The sequence below is a fragment of the Schistocerca serialis genome, chromosome 4 (assembly GCF_023864345.2).
Source record: "Schistocerca serialis cubense isolate TAMUIC-IGC-003099 chromosome 4, iqSchSeri2.2, whole genome shotgun sequence".
NCBI classification, from domain to species: domain Eukaryota; kingdom Metazoa; phylum Arthropoda; class Insecta; order Orthoptera; family Acrididae; genus Schistocerca; species Schistocerca serialis.
The window spans coordinates 594,129,165-594,145,502 of record NC_064641.1 but is presented as its reverse complement, the minus strand read 5'-3'; the positions used below and the strand labels follow the sequence as shown (position 1 = coordinate 594,145,502).

The following is a 16,338-nucleotide window of genomic DNA, read 5'->3' as shown; positions in this document are numbered from 1 at the left end:
TCGTCTATGAGTGTGAGAATGTTAACGCGACCACTGATACCAGCACAATTGACGCAACACGTCCAATTTGTGTGGCAGTTCTCCAAATGGACCATCCCGCCACTCGGAAGGCCTAAAATTTGAGCCGCTCAGTTGGCTGTGGGAAGCACGTGTGCGCCGTGGCATGCTTTCGTGTTTGCTTCACGCGTTTGCACCACACTGTACCTTCTGGCTGTGAGCGTTCACTATTAAAGTATAGACACACATGGTGTTCTGGAAGTTATTTCACTAAGCTATATATTGGCGGACGACTTTGAAACTGCAGTGAAGCACAAAAGAAACAGGTACAGGCATGCGTATTCAAATACGGAGATTGAAAGTGGTGTTGTAGTCGACGCACGAGCAAAGGACACGCCATCTCCGAGGTAGCGAATAAGTGGGGATTCTCCCGTACGATCATTTCACGAGTGTACTGTGAACATCAGGAATCCGGTAAAACATCAAATCTCAGTCATCGCTGCGGCCGGAAAAAGACCGTGCAAGAACGGGACCAACGACGACTAAAGAGAACCATTCAACGTGACAGCAGTGCAACCCTTCTGAAAATTGCTGCAAATTTCGATACTGGGCCGTCAACAAGTGTGAGCGTGCGAAACATTCAACGAAACTTTATAGATATGGGCTTTCGGAGCCGAAGGCCTCTTAATGAGTCCACGACACAAAGGTTTACGCCTTGCCTGAGCCCGTCAGCACCGACATTGGACTATTGATGATTGGAAACGTGTTGCCTGGTCGGATGAGTCTCGTTTCAAATTGTATCGAGCTGATGGACACGTACGGATATGGAGAAATCCTCATGAATCCATGGACCCTGCGTGTCAGCAGGGGACTGTTCAAGCTGGTGGAGGCTCTGTAATGTCGTGGGGCGTGTGCACTTGGAGAGATATGGGACCCCTGATACGTCTAGATACGACTCCGACAGGTGACTCGTAAGTAAACATTATGTCTGATCACGTGCATCCATTCATGTCCATTGTTCATTCCGACAGACTTGGGCAATTCCAGCAAGACAACGCGAAGCCCTACACGTCCAGAAATGCTACAGAGTGGCTCCAGGAACACTCTGCTGAGTTTTAGCACTTCTGCTGCCCACCAGACTCCCCAGACATGAACATTATTGAGCATATGTGGGATGCCTTGCAACGTGCTGTTCAGAAGAGATCTCCACCCCATAGTTCTCTTACGGATTTATGGACAGCCCTGCAGGATTCGTGGTATCAATTCCCTGCAGCACTACTTCAGACATTAGTCCAGTCTATGCCACGTCGTGTTAGCAGCACTTCTGCGTGCTCGCGGGGGGCGCTACACGATATTAGGCAGGTGTACCTGTTTCTTTGGCTCTCCAGTGTATCTTGTCATTATAGCCTGGTTAAACTGTGTTGTTCTATTTTAGGCTCTAGTGGAGTACATGGGCATGTTGTGAACTTGTTCACTTGCTGTACTGTGACTGCTATTTCAGTGTGCTGAGAAAATCAGGGTAGTCCCAACTACAGTGCCGAATTTTGCATGGTGACGAAGATTCTAGTTAGAGCGCCGACTGGATTCTGCTTGCAGTATGAAGTGCCGCTATGCACACATAACTCTTGAAATTGTGGCAACTGATGCTGATGCATGTGGTTGAGCAAGACGAACTACAAGAAGCCACGTGACAGTCAAACAGGAGGAACTAACACAGCGGGCTGCACCTGCAGTGCACCACTTGTCCACTGTTCCAGCCTTCAGACCGGGGGATCAAGACTGGGGCAGCTTCCATCGCAGACTTCTGGACTTTCAGACGTACAACACAACCGACCTCGGGGAAGATGAGTTTGTATTCCGTAGAAATACTGGAACACGTGAGGCAATACTAACATTACGACTTATCTTAGAAAATAGATTAAGAAAAGGCAAACCTACGTTTCTAGCATTTGTAGACTTAAAGAAAGCGTTTGACAATGTTGACTGGAATACTCTGTTTCAAATTCTAAAGGTGGCAGGGGTAAAATACAGGGAGCGAAAGGCTATTTACAATTTGTACAGAAAGCAGATGGCAGCTATAAGCGTCGAGGGGCATGAAAGGGAAGCAGTGGTTGGGAAGGGAGTGAGACAGGGTTGTAGCCTCTCCCACATGTTATTCAATCTGTATATTGAGCAAGCAGTAAAAGGAAACAAAAGAAAAATTCAGAGTAGGTATTAAAATCCATGGAGAAGAAATAAAAACTTTGAGGTTCGTCGATGACATTGTAATTCTGTCAGAGACAGCAAAGGACTCGGAAGAGCAGTTGAATGGAATGGACAGTGTCTTGACACGAGGATATAAGGTGAACATCAACAAAAGCAAAACGAGGATAACGGAATGTAGTCGAATTAAGTCAGGAGATGCTGAGGGAATTAGATTAGAAAATAAGACACTTAAAGTAGTAAAGGAGTTTTGCTATTTGGGGAGAAAAATAACTGATGATGGTCGAAGCAGAGAGGATATAAAATGTAGACTGGCAATGGCAAGGAAAGCGTTTCTGAAGAAGAGAAATTTGTTAACATCGAGTATAAATTTAAGTGTCAGGAAGTCGTTTCCGAAAGTGTTTGTATGGAGTTTATGTATGGAAGTGAAACATGGACGATAAATAGTTTGGACAAGAAGAGGATAGAAGCTTTTGAAATGTGGTGCTTCATAAGAATGCTGAGGATTAGATGGGTAGATCACATAACTAATGAGGAGGTATTGAACAGGATAGGGGAGGAGTTTGTGGCACAACTTGACTAGATGAAGGGATCGGTTGGTAGGACATGTTCTGAGGCATCAAGGGATCACCAGTTTAGTATTGGAGGGCAGCGTGGAGGGTAAAAATCGTAGAGGGAGACCAAGAGATGAATACACTAAGCAGATTCAGAAGGATGTAGGTTGCAATAGGTACTGGGAGATGAAGGTTTGCACAGGATAGATGGAGAGCTGCATGAGACCAGTCTCAGAAATGAAGACCACAATAACAACAACAACAACAACAACATAACAGATGTTGATCAATTTCTCTCGTGGTTTTAAAATCCACGAACTTCCGGCCGACTACCCCTCGGCCTTTGTCAAGTGACGACTTTCTGTCGACGGCCGAGGAGGACCCAGCAGAAAGCTCGTTGATTTTAAAACCACTTGATGCAAACTCGAAAGGATTTTATCAGTACATCTGATATGCATTCGTATTTAAAAGATGGTGTTACTCAACGTAGTCGTCTTTCCGCAGACAATCACAAGTTGCATGTTATCGTTCGTAAATTACACTGAAGAGGCAAAGAAACTGGTACACCTGCCTAATATCGTGTACGGCCCCCGTGAGCATGCAGAGGCCCCGCAGCACCACGTGGCGTGGACTCGACTAATGTCTGTAGTAGTGCTGGAAGGAATTGACACCCTGAATCCTGCAAGGCTGTCCATAAATCTGTGAGAGTACGAGCTTGTGGAGATGTCCTCTGAATAGCACGTTGTTAGGTATCCCAGATATGCTCAATAATATTCATGTCTGGGGAGTTTGGCGGGCAGCGGAAGTGTTTAAACTCAGAAGAGTGTTCGCGAGCCACTCTGTAGCAGTCTTGGACGTGTGGGGTGTGGTACTGATCTGCTGGAATTGCGCAAATCTGCCGGAATGCACAATGGACATGAATGGATGCAGGTGATCAGACAGGATGCTTACGTACGTGTTACCTGCCAGAGTCGTATCTAGATGTATCAGGGATCCCATATCACTCCAACTGCACACGTTCCACATCATTACAGAACTTCAACCAGTTTGAACAGTCCCCTGCTGACATGGAGAGTCCATCGATTCATGAGGTTGTCTCTATGCCCGTACGCGTCCATCCGCTCGAGACAATTTGAAACGAGACTCGTCCGACCAAGCAACATGTTTCCAGTCACCAGCAGTCTAATGTCAGTGTTGACGGGCCCAGGCGAAGCGTAAAGCTTGGTGTCGTACAGTCATCAAGGGTACACGGGGGGGCCTTCGGTTCCGAAAGCCCATATCGATGAAGCTCGTTAAATGGTTCGCACGCTGACACTTGTTGACGACCCAGCACTGAAATCTGCAGGAACTTGCGGAAGGGTTGCACTTCTGTCACGTTGAACGATTCTCTTCAGACATCGTTGGTCCCGTTCTTGAACGATCTTTTTCCGGTCGCAGCGATGTCGGAGATTTGATGTTTTACCGGATTCCTGATATTTTTTCACGGTACACTCGTGAAATAGTCGTACGGGAAAATCCGCTCTTTATCGCTACCTCGGAGATGCTGTGTCCCTTCGCTCGTGCGACGACTATAACACCACGTTCAAACTCATTTAAATTTTGATAACCTGCCATTGTAACAGCAGTAACCGGTCGAACAACTGCTCCAGACGCTTGTTGTCTTATATTGGCCGTTGACGACAGCAGCGCCGTGTTCGCCTGTTTACATATCTCTGTATTTGATTACGTATGCCTATACCAGTTTCTTTGGCGCTTCAGTGTATTATCTGTTGGTGCAGAATGAGATGCTACCTTTTGCAGATATTTGCAACTTATTTTCTTCGTATTATGAGCAAATTTGTGATGTGGTCACTAATAGGTTCGAATTTTTTTTAGTATCGCGAGAAATCCTGCACAAATTACGCAACTTACGAGTTAGATTTACTATACTTCGTGTGTTTACCTGAAAAAAAGCAGCAATGCAAGGCAGCTGACAGTAGCGAACGACAGACAGTAGGTCCAGTCAGGCATAACCCATGCCACCAAACCGGTCGCCATCATTCCGGTGGCCATGCTGCATGATGCATAGCGGTTCACTGTAGTCCGGTATCTCACGTCAGTTAGTTCCAGCCCTGAAACACCGCATTACATGACGTTTGTTTAACTTGAGTACCAAATATCCGTCACTTATACGGACTGTCTTTCCTAAATACGCCTCTTTCTAAAAAGAATGACATGTTTCCCGTGTCATGTAAACCGCGGGCTCCGAAGTCTGTTGTTGCATCGTGTTGGACAATGATTAATTTGTTCTGTTCTTCGTAGCGAATAGAATTTTGTTAGTGAAGCACAGTAATATTGGAAATTTGTGGTAAGTTCTATGGACCAAACTGCTGAGGTCATCGGTCCCTAGGCTTACACACTATTTAATCTAACTTAAACTAACTTACGTGAAGAACAACACACACCACACTCCCATGCCCAAGGGACTCGAACCTCCGACGGGGGAAGCCGCGCGAACCGTGGCAAGGCGCTCAAGACCGCACGGCTACCCCGCGCGGCCACAGTAATATTGCTACACAACGTGCAGACGTGTTGCATAGCCCTCGTCCTCCACTTTAAATAGGTGAATGAATGAATGATAGAATTGTCTGGATGCACGACATCGAGGTCTTTAGCGTTCATACTGAGCTCTGGCGAGAAGAATGTGGTTGAAGTGAAGTACAGTCTTAAATGACGTCAGCACAAAAAAAAAAAAAATATTTTATGAGACTTGCCTTCTAGAAAACACAAACGCCGCCCCCCCCCCCCCCCCACACACACATACGGCGCAGTGGTTAGCACATTGGGCTCGCATTCGGGAGGACGACGTTTGAAAACCGCGCCCGGCCATTTTGATTTAGGTTTTCCGTGATTTCCCTAAATCACTTCAGGTAAATCCCTGTACGGTTGCTTTGAAAGAGCACAGCCGACTTCCTTCCCCATCCTTTCCTTATCCGATGAGACCGATGAGCTCGCTGTTTGCTCCACTCCCTCCAGTCAGTCAACCAACCAACACACACACACACACACACACACACACACACACAATAAAAGCTTACCATGTGGAAAATCTTTTAAACTGGTACAAGAAGAAAAGAGATCATAAAAAGAAAAGACGAAAAACACACTGCACAACAGAATTAAAGGATATATCTTGTAACTCTTCAGGCTTTCCCGGCGATCTAATGACATCTTGGGTTGTCGGGTGTTTTGCCGGATATCAGCGTCGTACTTGCACGATATTTCGGTCACGTAGCTCGTAACCTTCATCAGGTGCGACCTGAGACTGCTCCTCGAGTGGACCTGGTCCAGTAATTATGCCTATGGCCTTCCCCCTCCACCAACGGCTGCAGGCGCTTCCTCTGTGGTCCGCGCCCATTCCCTTCGACCTGCTGGAGCGTTGCTGCTCCGTTTTCCGTCCGCTGCGGTTCTAGGTGTTCCCTCTGCGGTCCGCGCCCACCAAACCCGCTCCTGGGGGTTTCATCTACGGTCTGGGGTACCAAGCGTTCCCCCTGCGGTCCGCGCCCGCTCACCACGACCTGTTGGAGCGTTGCTGCTCCGTTTTTCGTCCGCTGCGGCTCTGGATGTTCCCTCTGCGGTCAGCGCCCACCAGTCCCACTACTGGGTGTTCCGTCTCCGGCCTGGTGCGCCTGGCAGTCCGTCAGGGACTTGTTGTCCATCTCCATGTCTCTGGTTCTTCTGTTTGTGTAGTGTTGCAGCTGGCCCTGTTGCTCCTTCAACAATTCCAGAGCCGGATCCCAGGCTCTGCTTAGCTGGTACCCTGTGTCACGGTTCATAAGAACGTCAGCCATTTTAATTTCTATCGATTCTCTTATAACACTGTCCCAAAATCTGGGTGTTTGTGCTAGAAGCTTGGTATCCTCATACTTCATGGCATGATCTAGTTCTAGACAGTGTTCAGCAATGGCTGACTTAGTCACCTGTCTTAATCTAGTGTGCCTCTGATGTTCTTTGCACCTGATCTCCACAGTTCTTGTCGTCTGGCCAATGTAGGACATGCCACATTGACAAGGTATATTGTAAATCCCTGGTTTTCGTAACCCCAGGTCGTCTTTGACACTCCCCAGCAGTCCCCCGATCTTGTTGGAAGGACAGAAAACACACTTGATATTGCGTTTACGGAGGATCCTACTGATTCCGGCAGAAATAGAGCCAGCGTAGGGCAGATATGCCACCTTCTTTGCTTCATCTTGGTCTTCTTCAGGAACCTGTGGTATAGTGGCTGGTTTGAGTGCCCTCTCAATTTGTCTGTCCGTGTATCCATTCTTGGAGAAATCCACAGAGGAAGCGCCTGCAGCCGTTGGTGGAGGGGGAAGGCCATAGGCTTAAATACTGGACCAGGTCCACTCGAGGAGCAGTCTCAGGTCGCACCTGATGAAGGTTACGAGCTACGTGACCGAAATATCGTGCAAGTACGACGCTGATATCCGGCAGAACACCCGAAAACCCAAGATGTCAGGATATATCTTGTGAAACCCCATAGGTGCTTTGAGTTGTCCGCCTGCTTAGCCTTGTGGTAACGTGCTTGCCTCCTATTCAGCGGGCCCGGGTTCGATTCACGAACGGATTGGACATTTTCTCCGCTTGTGGACTGGGTGTTGTGTTGTTCTCATCACCGGAACGCAAGTCGCTCAATGTGGCGTCGACTGAAGTAAGACTTGCACTCGGCGGCCGATCTTCCCCGCACGGGGCCTCCCGGCCAACAATGCCACACGATCATTTCATTTTTGGCCTTCCATTGCGACACGTAAGTTTGAAATTTGGCTCAAATGTGCCTACGCCCGTCCTCTGCAACGGTGGCGCCCTGCGACGCCACCATCTGGCTCGAGGACGCTACAAACAGCAACGTATCGATATATGCGAAAAAAGGCCAGAGCTCAGAAGTTAATGTGAAGTGTGAAGTTGGTTAATGATGTCACATTGCCACCACATTTCATCATAATTCTGCCCAACGCTACTGTGGACGTGTCACATTTCACCTTTGTTTTGACGCCCAGCGTTGAAACCGTAAGGTTTTCTTATGAGTGGCCGAGGAAACAATTTCAGACACACCGTAGCTCAGGTTCGACACGGAAAGGCCTCAGGGTGCAGCATAAACGCGGGTCAGTGAAACCACCCCTATCCTTGGGACGTTGCTTCCCACACATTTCTTGGTCGTAAACCACAAATTTCAGCGTGATAACCGATTGCAACAGGAAGACGTTCTTGACGATCGTTGTTACCGCTGACATTTCTCTGACGCTTTAACCAACGATGTTGTGTGGTAATAATCGAAGCAGACGAAATGAATTAAAATTTGTACTGCAGCTGAGTGTTGAACCCGGGACTTCTTCCTTGCTAAACAGAAACGCTAACCATTACACCACCGCAATACAATGGTCAACATTCCTGTTCGAACTACCTAAGGCGAGTGCCCTCCCCAACACAAACTTCAATTCATTTTTCCCTTACCTATTGTCACTACTGCCAGGCCTCTCCGATATTGGCGAGCACCCCAGCATTGGACGTAATGGGACGTCCTTGTACCACTGGTGATCTTATAGATCGCATATTTAAATGTTTCCCTGAGACATTGAAGTCCCTTTTTATTATCTACGATAATCATCGAAGCAGACGAATTGAATTAAAATTTGTGCTATAGGCGGGACTCGAACCCGAGTCTTCTTGCTTGCTAGACAAAAATGGTAACCATTACACTACCACAGCGCGATGGTCAACTTTGCTTAACAAACTACCTAATTTATCCAAGAAGACCCGGGTTCGAGTCCTGGCTGCAGCACAAATTTTAATTCATTTCGTCTGCTTCGGTGATTATCGTAGATAATAAAAAGAGACTTAAATGTCCCAGGGAAACATTTAATTATACGATGTTGTGTGGGTTAGCAAACACGTTAAATGTGATCTTAACTCTTTGCAGTGCAGTATGACCACAATGTTTGCTCTGGTGTACAGAGTGGAAACACTAGAGGTCTTTCAAAACCGTTCAACAAAATCTGAATGTGTTCCGAAGCAGCAAAGGGTTCTTATGCGTTTTCAGGACTCCTGCTTCACATCCTCCCGTTGCATGATCACAGAGGAATGCGACATTGACGTATGTGTGAATAAAACGGCAGAGGCTGCCTGTAAGACCCTCCAGTCGGGCAAAATCCTGTGGTGGCACCCACCCACATTTATTGAGAATTGTAAAAATGTGGCCTTACAGAGAAAATCGGCGAAGTAGTCCTTGACTCCTACAGGGAGGCATCTGGCATTGAAAGTGCCAAGTTATTAGCGAAATGCAGGCGGCTAGGGCTACCTTGAAGTTTTCTCTGCAAAGACACATTTTTATAATTCTAAATAAATGTCGGGGTGAGTGAGGGGGGGGGGGGGGTACTGAGGGTTTTGCCAAACTAGGGGGTCTTAGAGAGACTCTTTTCCATTTCGCTCACATATGTGTGAATATCCCACACCTCCGTGATCACACCACAGGATGTCGTGAAACAGGAGGATTGTAAAATCATAAGAACCTCTTGCTGCTTTGCATCACATTCAGATTTCGTCGTAGGTGTTTGAACGGTACCTAGTGGTTCCACCGTAAACACCAGCATAAAAATTGCAGTTGCACTGCATTCAAACAGGTGAGAACACATTTAATGGCGTTACTAGCTCACGATGTCCTTAGGATTTAAGCATCAGTGAGATGTCAGCGGTATCAAAGAGTGCAAGGAACATCGTCCTATTGCTCATCGCACTGTGAACTGTCGTTTACGACCATGAAACATGTGGAAATCGACGTCCCCAAGGAAAGGGGTGATTTCACTGACACCGCTTTTGAAACCCCCTGAGGCCTTTTCGTGCCGATTCTGACATCCAAACCTCCACATGTCAATCAGATCGGTACAAAGCTTTCTTTATCAACCGCAACTCCGATTTAGTTCGCGCTATGTGCCGTCGTCCAACAGAATATAAGTAAACGGTAGTTAAAAGTAACATCAGAAGTACGGAGCACAAGAAAAGCGTTTCTATGAGTGAGAGTTTTGTAAATCTCTTATCGGTGGGTTGCTACTGTGTGAGGTCCCACACGTCCCGCATTCAAACCCCACTAGTGACAATTTATTTTAACTGTTTACGTGTGAAACTGTTATATGGGAGAACATTTTCCTGGCATGTAAAAGGCTTTTTCGCAGTTCGCAGTTTCATGCATAATACAGTAAAAAAAAGTGTTCATTAGGATTGGAACTCAAGACACTTTGTGCAACGATCCAACGCTCGACCAACTTCCCCACGGGAGCTGTGTATGTATGTAACTCACAGTTACGCTTTTCTTGTGCTCCGTAGTTCTAGTGTTGCAATCAATTAGCGTTTAGGCCCGTTCTACTGGACGACAGCACAATAGTACGAACTACACTCATGCTCATAAATTAAGGATAATTGCAGAATGTGGTGCCATAGGCACAAAGGGAACACACACGACACAGATCTGTTAGTCCATGGTATTCGTGATAAGTTGAGAAAATCGTCCCGAAAGACATGTGCTACAAAACGCCACTGTTTCCTGCGCATGTACCCCGACATCAATATGGGATATGATCACCATGCACACATACACAGGCCGCACAACGGTTTGGCATACTCTGGATCAGGTGGTCGAGCAGCTGCAGGGGTATAGCCTCCCATTCTTGCACCAGTGCCTGTCGGAGCTCCTAGGGGTTGTGCAGCGATACGTCGACCGAGAGCATCCCAGACGTGCTCGATGGGGTTGAGGCCTGGAGAACAGGCAAGCCACTCCATTCGTCTGATATCTTCTGTTTCAAGGTACTCCTCCACGATGGCCACTCGGTGCGGCCGTGCGTTACCATCAATCTGTAGGAAGGTGGGACCCACTGCACCCCTGAAAAGGCGGACATACTGGTGCAAAATGACGTCCCAATACACCTGACCTGTTATAGTTCCTCTGTCAAAGACATGCAGGGGTGTACGTGCACCAATCATAATGCCACCCCATACCATCAAACCACAACCTCCATACAGGTCCCTTTCAACGACATTAAGGGATTGGTATCTGCTTCAGCGTTCATGCCAGATGAAAACCGGGCGAGAATCACTGTTCAGACTATACTGGGACTCATTCGTGAACATAACCTGAGACCACTGTTCCAATGACCATGTACTGTGTTCTTGACACCAGGCTTTACGGGCTCTCCTGTGACCTGGGGTCAGTGGAATGCACCTTGCAGGTTTCCAGGCGAACCATGGCTGTTCAGTCGTCTGTAGACTGTGTGTCTGGAGACAACTGTTCCAGGGGCCTGCAGTACTCCGTGGCCGTCTGCGGGCACCGATGGTGAGATATTGGTCTTCTTGTGATGTTGTACACTGTGTACAACCCGTACTGTAGCGCCTGGACACGTTTCCTGTCTGCTGGAGTCGTTGCCATAATCTTGAGATCACACTTTGTGGCACACGGAGGGCCTGTGCTACGACCTGCTGTGTTTGGCCAGCCTCCAGTAGCGCTAGTATTTTACCCCACATAACGTCATCAATATGTGTTCTTTGAGCCATTTTCAACACACTGGCACCATTTGAACGTCTGAAAACGTCTGCACACTCACTCGCTGCACCGTACTCTGACATGCACCAATACACCTCTGCGTATGTGGACTGCTGCCACCGCCACCGTGCGACGACCGCATGTCAAATGCACCGCATTATCAGACCCCGAGGTGATTTAAACCCGCAAACCGCCCACCAGAGCGTTGTTTCACCATGTATCAGGATTATTCTTAATTCATGAGCGTGAGTGTACATCGGAATTTTGGTTAATAATGTATTGACGTACAGCGTTTGGTACAGATCTGACTGATATCTGGAGGTTTGGGTATGTACGGCGGTGTGTCTGGAATGTTTTCCTCGGCCGCTCATAAGAAAACTGCATGATTTAAACGCTGAGCAACGTACTGCAAGAAGGGATGAAATGTGAGCAAGAGCGACTGTAACGACTTTCCCATCGTGTAGCGTTGGGCAGAATTGTGGTGAGACATCATTAACTCACTTTGCACTCCACTTGAACTTCTGAGCTCTGTCCTTTTTCCGAATGTGCCGACACCTTGCTGTCAGTAGCGTCACCGAGCCCGAGGGTGACGTCACAGGACGCCCCGCTATTGTACCATTACACAGGAAGGTTATAGGCATCTTTGAGATAAATTTCGAACTTACGCGTCGCAATGGGAGACAGTCTAGTATATAAGATACATGTTGCTACCTGATCGCGAAGTAAAAAATTAATAAGCCAGAACTATGCAACACACTACAATCAGGAATGTGTGCAATGTTCATCCTACACAGCTTGACTCGAGAATAAAAAAAAAAAAACAACCTGTGGACGTGTATTGCGACTTGACAGAAATGAAAAGCGCAGATATTTCTTCTCTGGAATAAATCATCATGGATGACGAGATTTGGTGTTATCAATTTGAACGTATCACAAAACGACAAAATGCGGAATGTGTCTCTGATGGTTCACCAAGACCGAAGAAGGAGGGCTATGCGTGAAGCGTTCAGTGAATTCGAAAGTAAAATCTATGTACCGACTTGACAGAAAATCCAAGGAAGTTCTGGTCTTACGTTAAATCAGTAAGTTGATCGAAACAGCATATCCAGACACTCTGGGATGATAATGGCATTGAAACAGAGGATGACACGCGTAAAGCTGAAATACTAAGCACCTTTTTCCAAAGCCGTTTCACAGAGGAAGACAGCACTGGAGTTCCTTCTCGAAAGCCTCGCACGAACGAAAAAATGGCTGACATCGGAATAAGTGTCCAAGGAATAGAAAAGCAACTGAAATCACTCAACAGAGGAAAGTCCACTGGACCTGACGGGATACCAGTTCGATTCTACACAGAGTACACGAAAGAACTTGGCCCCCTTCTAACAGCAGTGTACCGCAAGTCTCTAGAGGAACGGATGGTTCCAAATGATTGGAAAAGAGCACAGCTGGTTCCAGTTTTCAAGAAGGGTCGTTGAGCAGATGCGCAAAACTATAGGCCTATATCTCTGACATCGATCTGTTGTAGAATTTTAGAACATGTTTTTTGCTCGCATATCGTGTCCTTTCTGGAAACCCAGAATCTACTCAGTAGGAATCAACATGGATTCCGGAAACAGCGATCGTGTGAGACCCAACTCGCTTTATTTGTTCATGAGACCCAGAAAATATTAGATACAGGCTCCCAGGTAGATGCCATTTTCCTTGACTTCCGAAAGGCGTTCGATAAGTTCCGCACTGTCTCCTGATAAAAAAAGTAAGAACCTACGGAATATCAGACCAGCTGTGTGGCTGGATTGAAGAGTTTTAAGCAAACAGAACACAGCATCCAGAATGAGATTTTCACTCTGCAGCGGAGTGTGCGCTGATATGAAACTTCCTGGCAGATTAAAACTGTGTGCCCGACCGAGACTGGAACTCGGGACCTTTGCCTTTCGCGGGCAAGTGTTCTACCATCTGAGCTACCGAAGTTTTGGAAGGTAGGAGACGAGGTACTGGCAGAAGTAAAGCTGTGGGTACCGGGCGTGAGTCGTGCATCGGTAGCTCAGATGGTAGAGCACTTGCCCGCGAAAGGCAAAGGTTCCGAGTTCGAGTCTCGGTCGGGCACACAGTTTTAATCTGCCAGGAAGTTTCAGAACACAGCATGTTGGTCGCAGTGGAGAGACTTCTACAGACGTTAAAGTAACCTCTGGCGTGCCACAGGGGAGTGCTATGGGATCATTGCTTTTCACAATCTATATAAATGACCTAGTAGATAGTGTCGGAAGTTCCATGCGGCTTTTCGCGGATGATCAGAGAAGTTGCAGCATTAGAAAATTGCAGCCAAATGCAGGAAGATATGCAGCGGATAGGCACTTGGTGCAGGGAGTGGCAACTGACCCTTAACATAGACAAATGTAATGTATTGCGAATACATACAAACGAAGGATCCTTTATTGTATGATTATATGATAGCGGAACAAACACTGGTAACGGTTACTTCTGTAAAATATCTGGGAGTATGCGTACGGAACGATTTGAAGTGGAATGATAATATAAAATTAATTGCTGGTAAGACGGGTGCCAGGTTGAGATTCATTGGGAGAGTCCTTAGAAAATGTAGTCCATCAACAAAGGAGGTGGCCTACAAAACGCTCGTTCGCCCTATGCTTGAGTAATGCTCACCAGTGTGGGATCCTTACCAGGTTGGGTTGACAGAGGAGATAGAGAAGATCCAAAGAAGAGCGGCGGGTTTCGTCACAGGGTTATTTGGAAAGCGTGATAGTGTTACGGAGATGTTTAGCAAACTGAAGTGGCAGACTCTGCAAGAGAGGCGCTCTGCATCGCGGTGTAGCTTGCTGTCCAGTTTTCGAGAGGGTGCGTTTCTGGATGAGATATCGAATATATTGCTTCCGCCTACTTATACCTCACGAGGAGATCACGAATGTAAAATTAGAGGTATTCGAGCGCGCACGGAGGCTTTCCGGCTGTCGTTCTTCCCGCGAACCATACGCGACTGGAACAGGAAAGGGAGGTAATGACAGCGGCACGTAAAGTGCCCTCCGCCACACACAGTTGGGTGGCTTACGGGGTATAAATGTATATGTAGATGTAGGAGGTGCGAATGAGAATCGTAAGTTGAACAAAATCCCAAAGAAGGACTTTTATGACAGTTTCACATGGTTGTATGAATGTTCTGTGTGTTGTACTCAATTTGGGACGGTCTGTGTAGACACCTGAAGCATTAAAATCACCATCTTAGGTTCTCTATATTTTTCATTAATCCAGCTGCAAGCCGTCGACTCTAACTAACCTCAATAGGGTCATTTTAATAATGTCTCGGCTGGACTGACCGAGAGACAGATTGCTCTCTATGAACTCAGACATGGAAAAAGATCTGTCGCACAAGGATCGAATAATAAGAAATATTTGGGCCACGTGGATGAATCATGCATGTTGGTTCTTACAAAAACTCTCTGTCAGGCACTTAAACGTGAATTGTAATAATGTAGGTGTAGTTAATTAAGGATTATTAACTGGAGGGGTCAACCATCTACTGCATTGAAGGCCTTGGTCGAATTTGAACCTAACGCTCTTAGAGTGCACACATATGAGAAAATGGAAAAACTACCTATTAATAAAAATAGCAAATACAAAACAAAAGTGTTAACAAACATTGAACATAGTTGCTTATTAAATAAATATTAGAACGGTTTGCAAAGCCTACGAGGGATAGGTAGGATAAAAGTGATTGTCATCCCAACAGATGGTTCTCTAAAATTCATTATCACGGTTGGACGCGCAGTGATTGCTAAGACAGAACCAGAAAACAAGGATTATATTGCATAAGCAAATCCTTAAAACCGTTCAGTCAAGGTTGAGTCATGGCTACGATACTACACTACTGGCCATTAAAATTGCTACACCACGAAGATGACGTGCTACAGACGCGAAATTTAACCGACAGGAAGAAGATGCTGTAATATGCAAATGATTAGCTTTTCAGAGCATTCACACAAGGCTGGCGACGGTGGCGACACCTACAACGTGCTGACATGAGGAATGTTACCAACACATTTCTCATACACAAACAGCAGTTGACCGGCGTTGCCTGGTGAAACGTTGTTGTGATGCCTCGTGTAAGGAGGAGAAATGCGTACCATCACGTTTCCAAGGTCGGATTGTGGCCTACCGCGATTGCGGTTTATCTTATCGCGACATAGCTGCTCGTGTTGGTCGAGATCCAATACTTTGCACTCACAGATAAAACTAATTAGGTACTGGCAGCGCTCTAAGTGTTCATTTGTCATGTTAACATTATCTTGTCTTTGTTTGGCCATAGGCGGTGTAGGGTATGTACTGTGAAGCATTCTACGTTGTCTGGAAGGAAGCAACCTTATTCGGGCATGGATGTGTGTGCTGACCTTATGTTATTTAGGTTTAAGTAGTTCTAAGTCTAGGGGACTGATGACCTCAGATGTAAGTCCCATAGTGTTTGGAGCCATTTGAACCATTTTTTTAAAGGAAGCAGATACAATATGCTAAATTAGGTGTTAACCTCACATGGACAACGAGGTCACTAGAGTAAAAGCACAAACTAGGCTAGGGGAAGGCCAGAAAAGGATATCAGCCGTCTCATTAAAAAAAAAAAAAAACCGATCAGGAAATTTTTTTAAACTATCTACAAAACCACAAGAAAAACCTAAATGTGGAACACGAAAAGAAGATTTAGACTACTACACTTCTGGCCATTAAAATTGCTACATCACAAAGATGACGTGCTACAGACGCGAAATTTAACCGACAGGAAGAAGATGCTGTGATATGCAAATGATTGGCTTTTCAGAGCATTCACACAAGGTTGGCGCCGGTGGCGACACCTACAACGTGCGGACATGAGGAAAGTTTCGAAATATGGCTCTGAGCACTATGAGACTTAACATCTGAGGTCATCAGTCCCCTAGAACTCAGAACTAATTAAACCAAACTAACCTAAGGATATCACACACATCCATGCCCGAGGCAGGATTCGAGCCTGCGACC

The 16,338-nt window shown here is 46.4% G+C and overlaps 1 protein-coding gene across 1 annotated transcript in view; it reads right to left on the bottom strand.

Moving 5' to 3' along the window:
• The window catches only part of LOC126474625 (solute carrier family 22 member 7-like), a 146,242-nt gene that overhangs the window by 95,757 nt on the left and 34,147 nt on the right, over positions 1-16,338 (bottom strand). Inside the window, exon 3 of the mRNA XM_050102104.1 lies at positions 4,696-4,864. Within this exon, the coding sequence (XP_049958061.1) occupies positions 4,696-4,864 (169 nt within the window). The remainder of the gene's footprint in view (positions 1-4,695; positions 4,865-16,338) is intronic.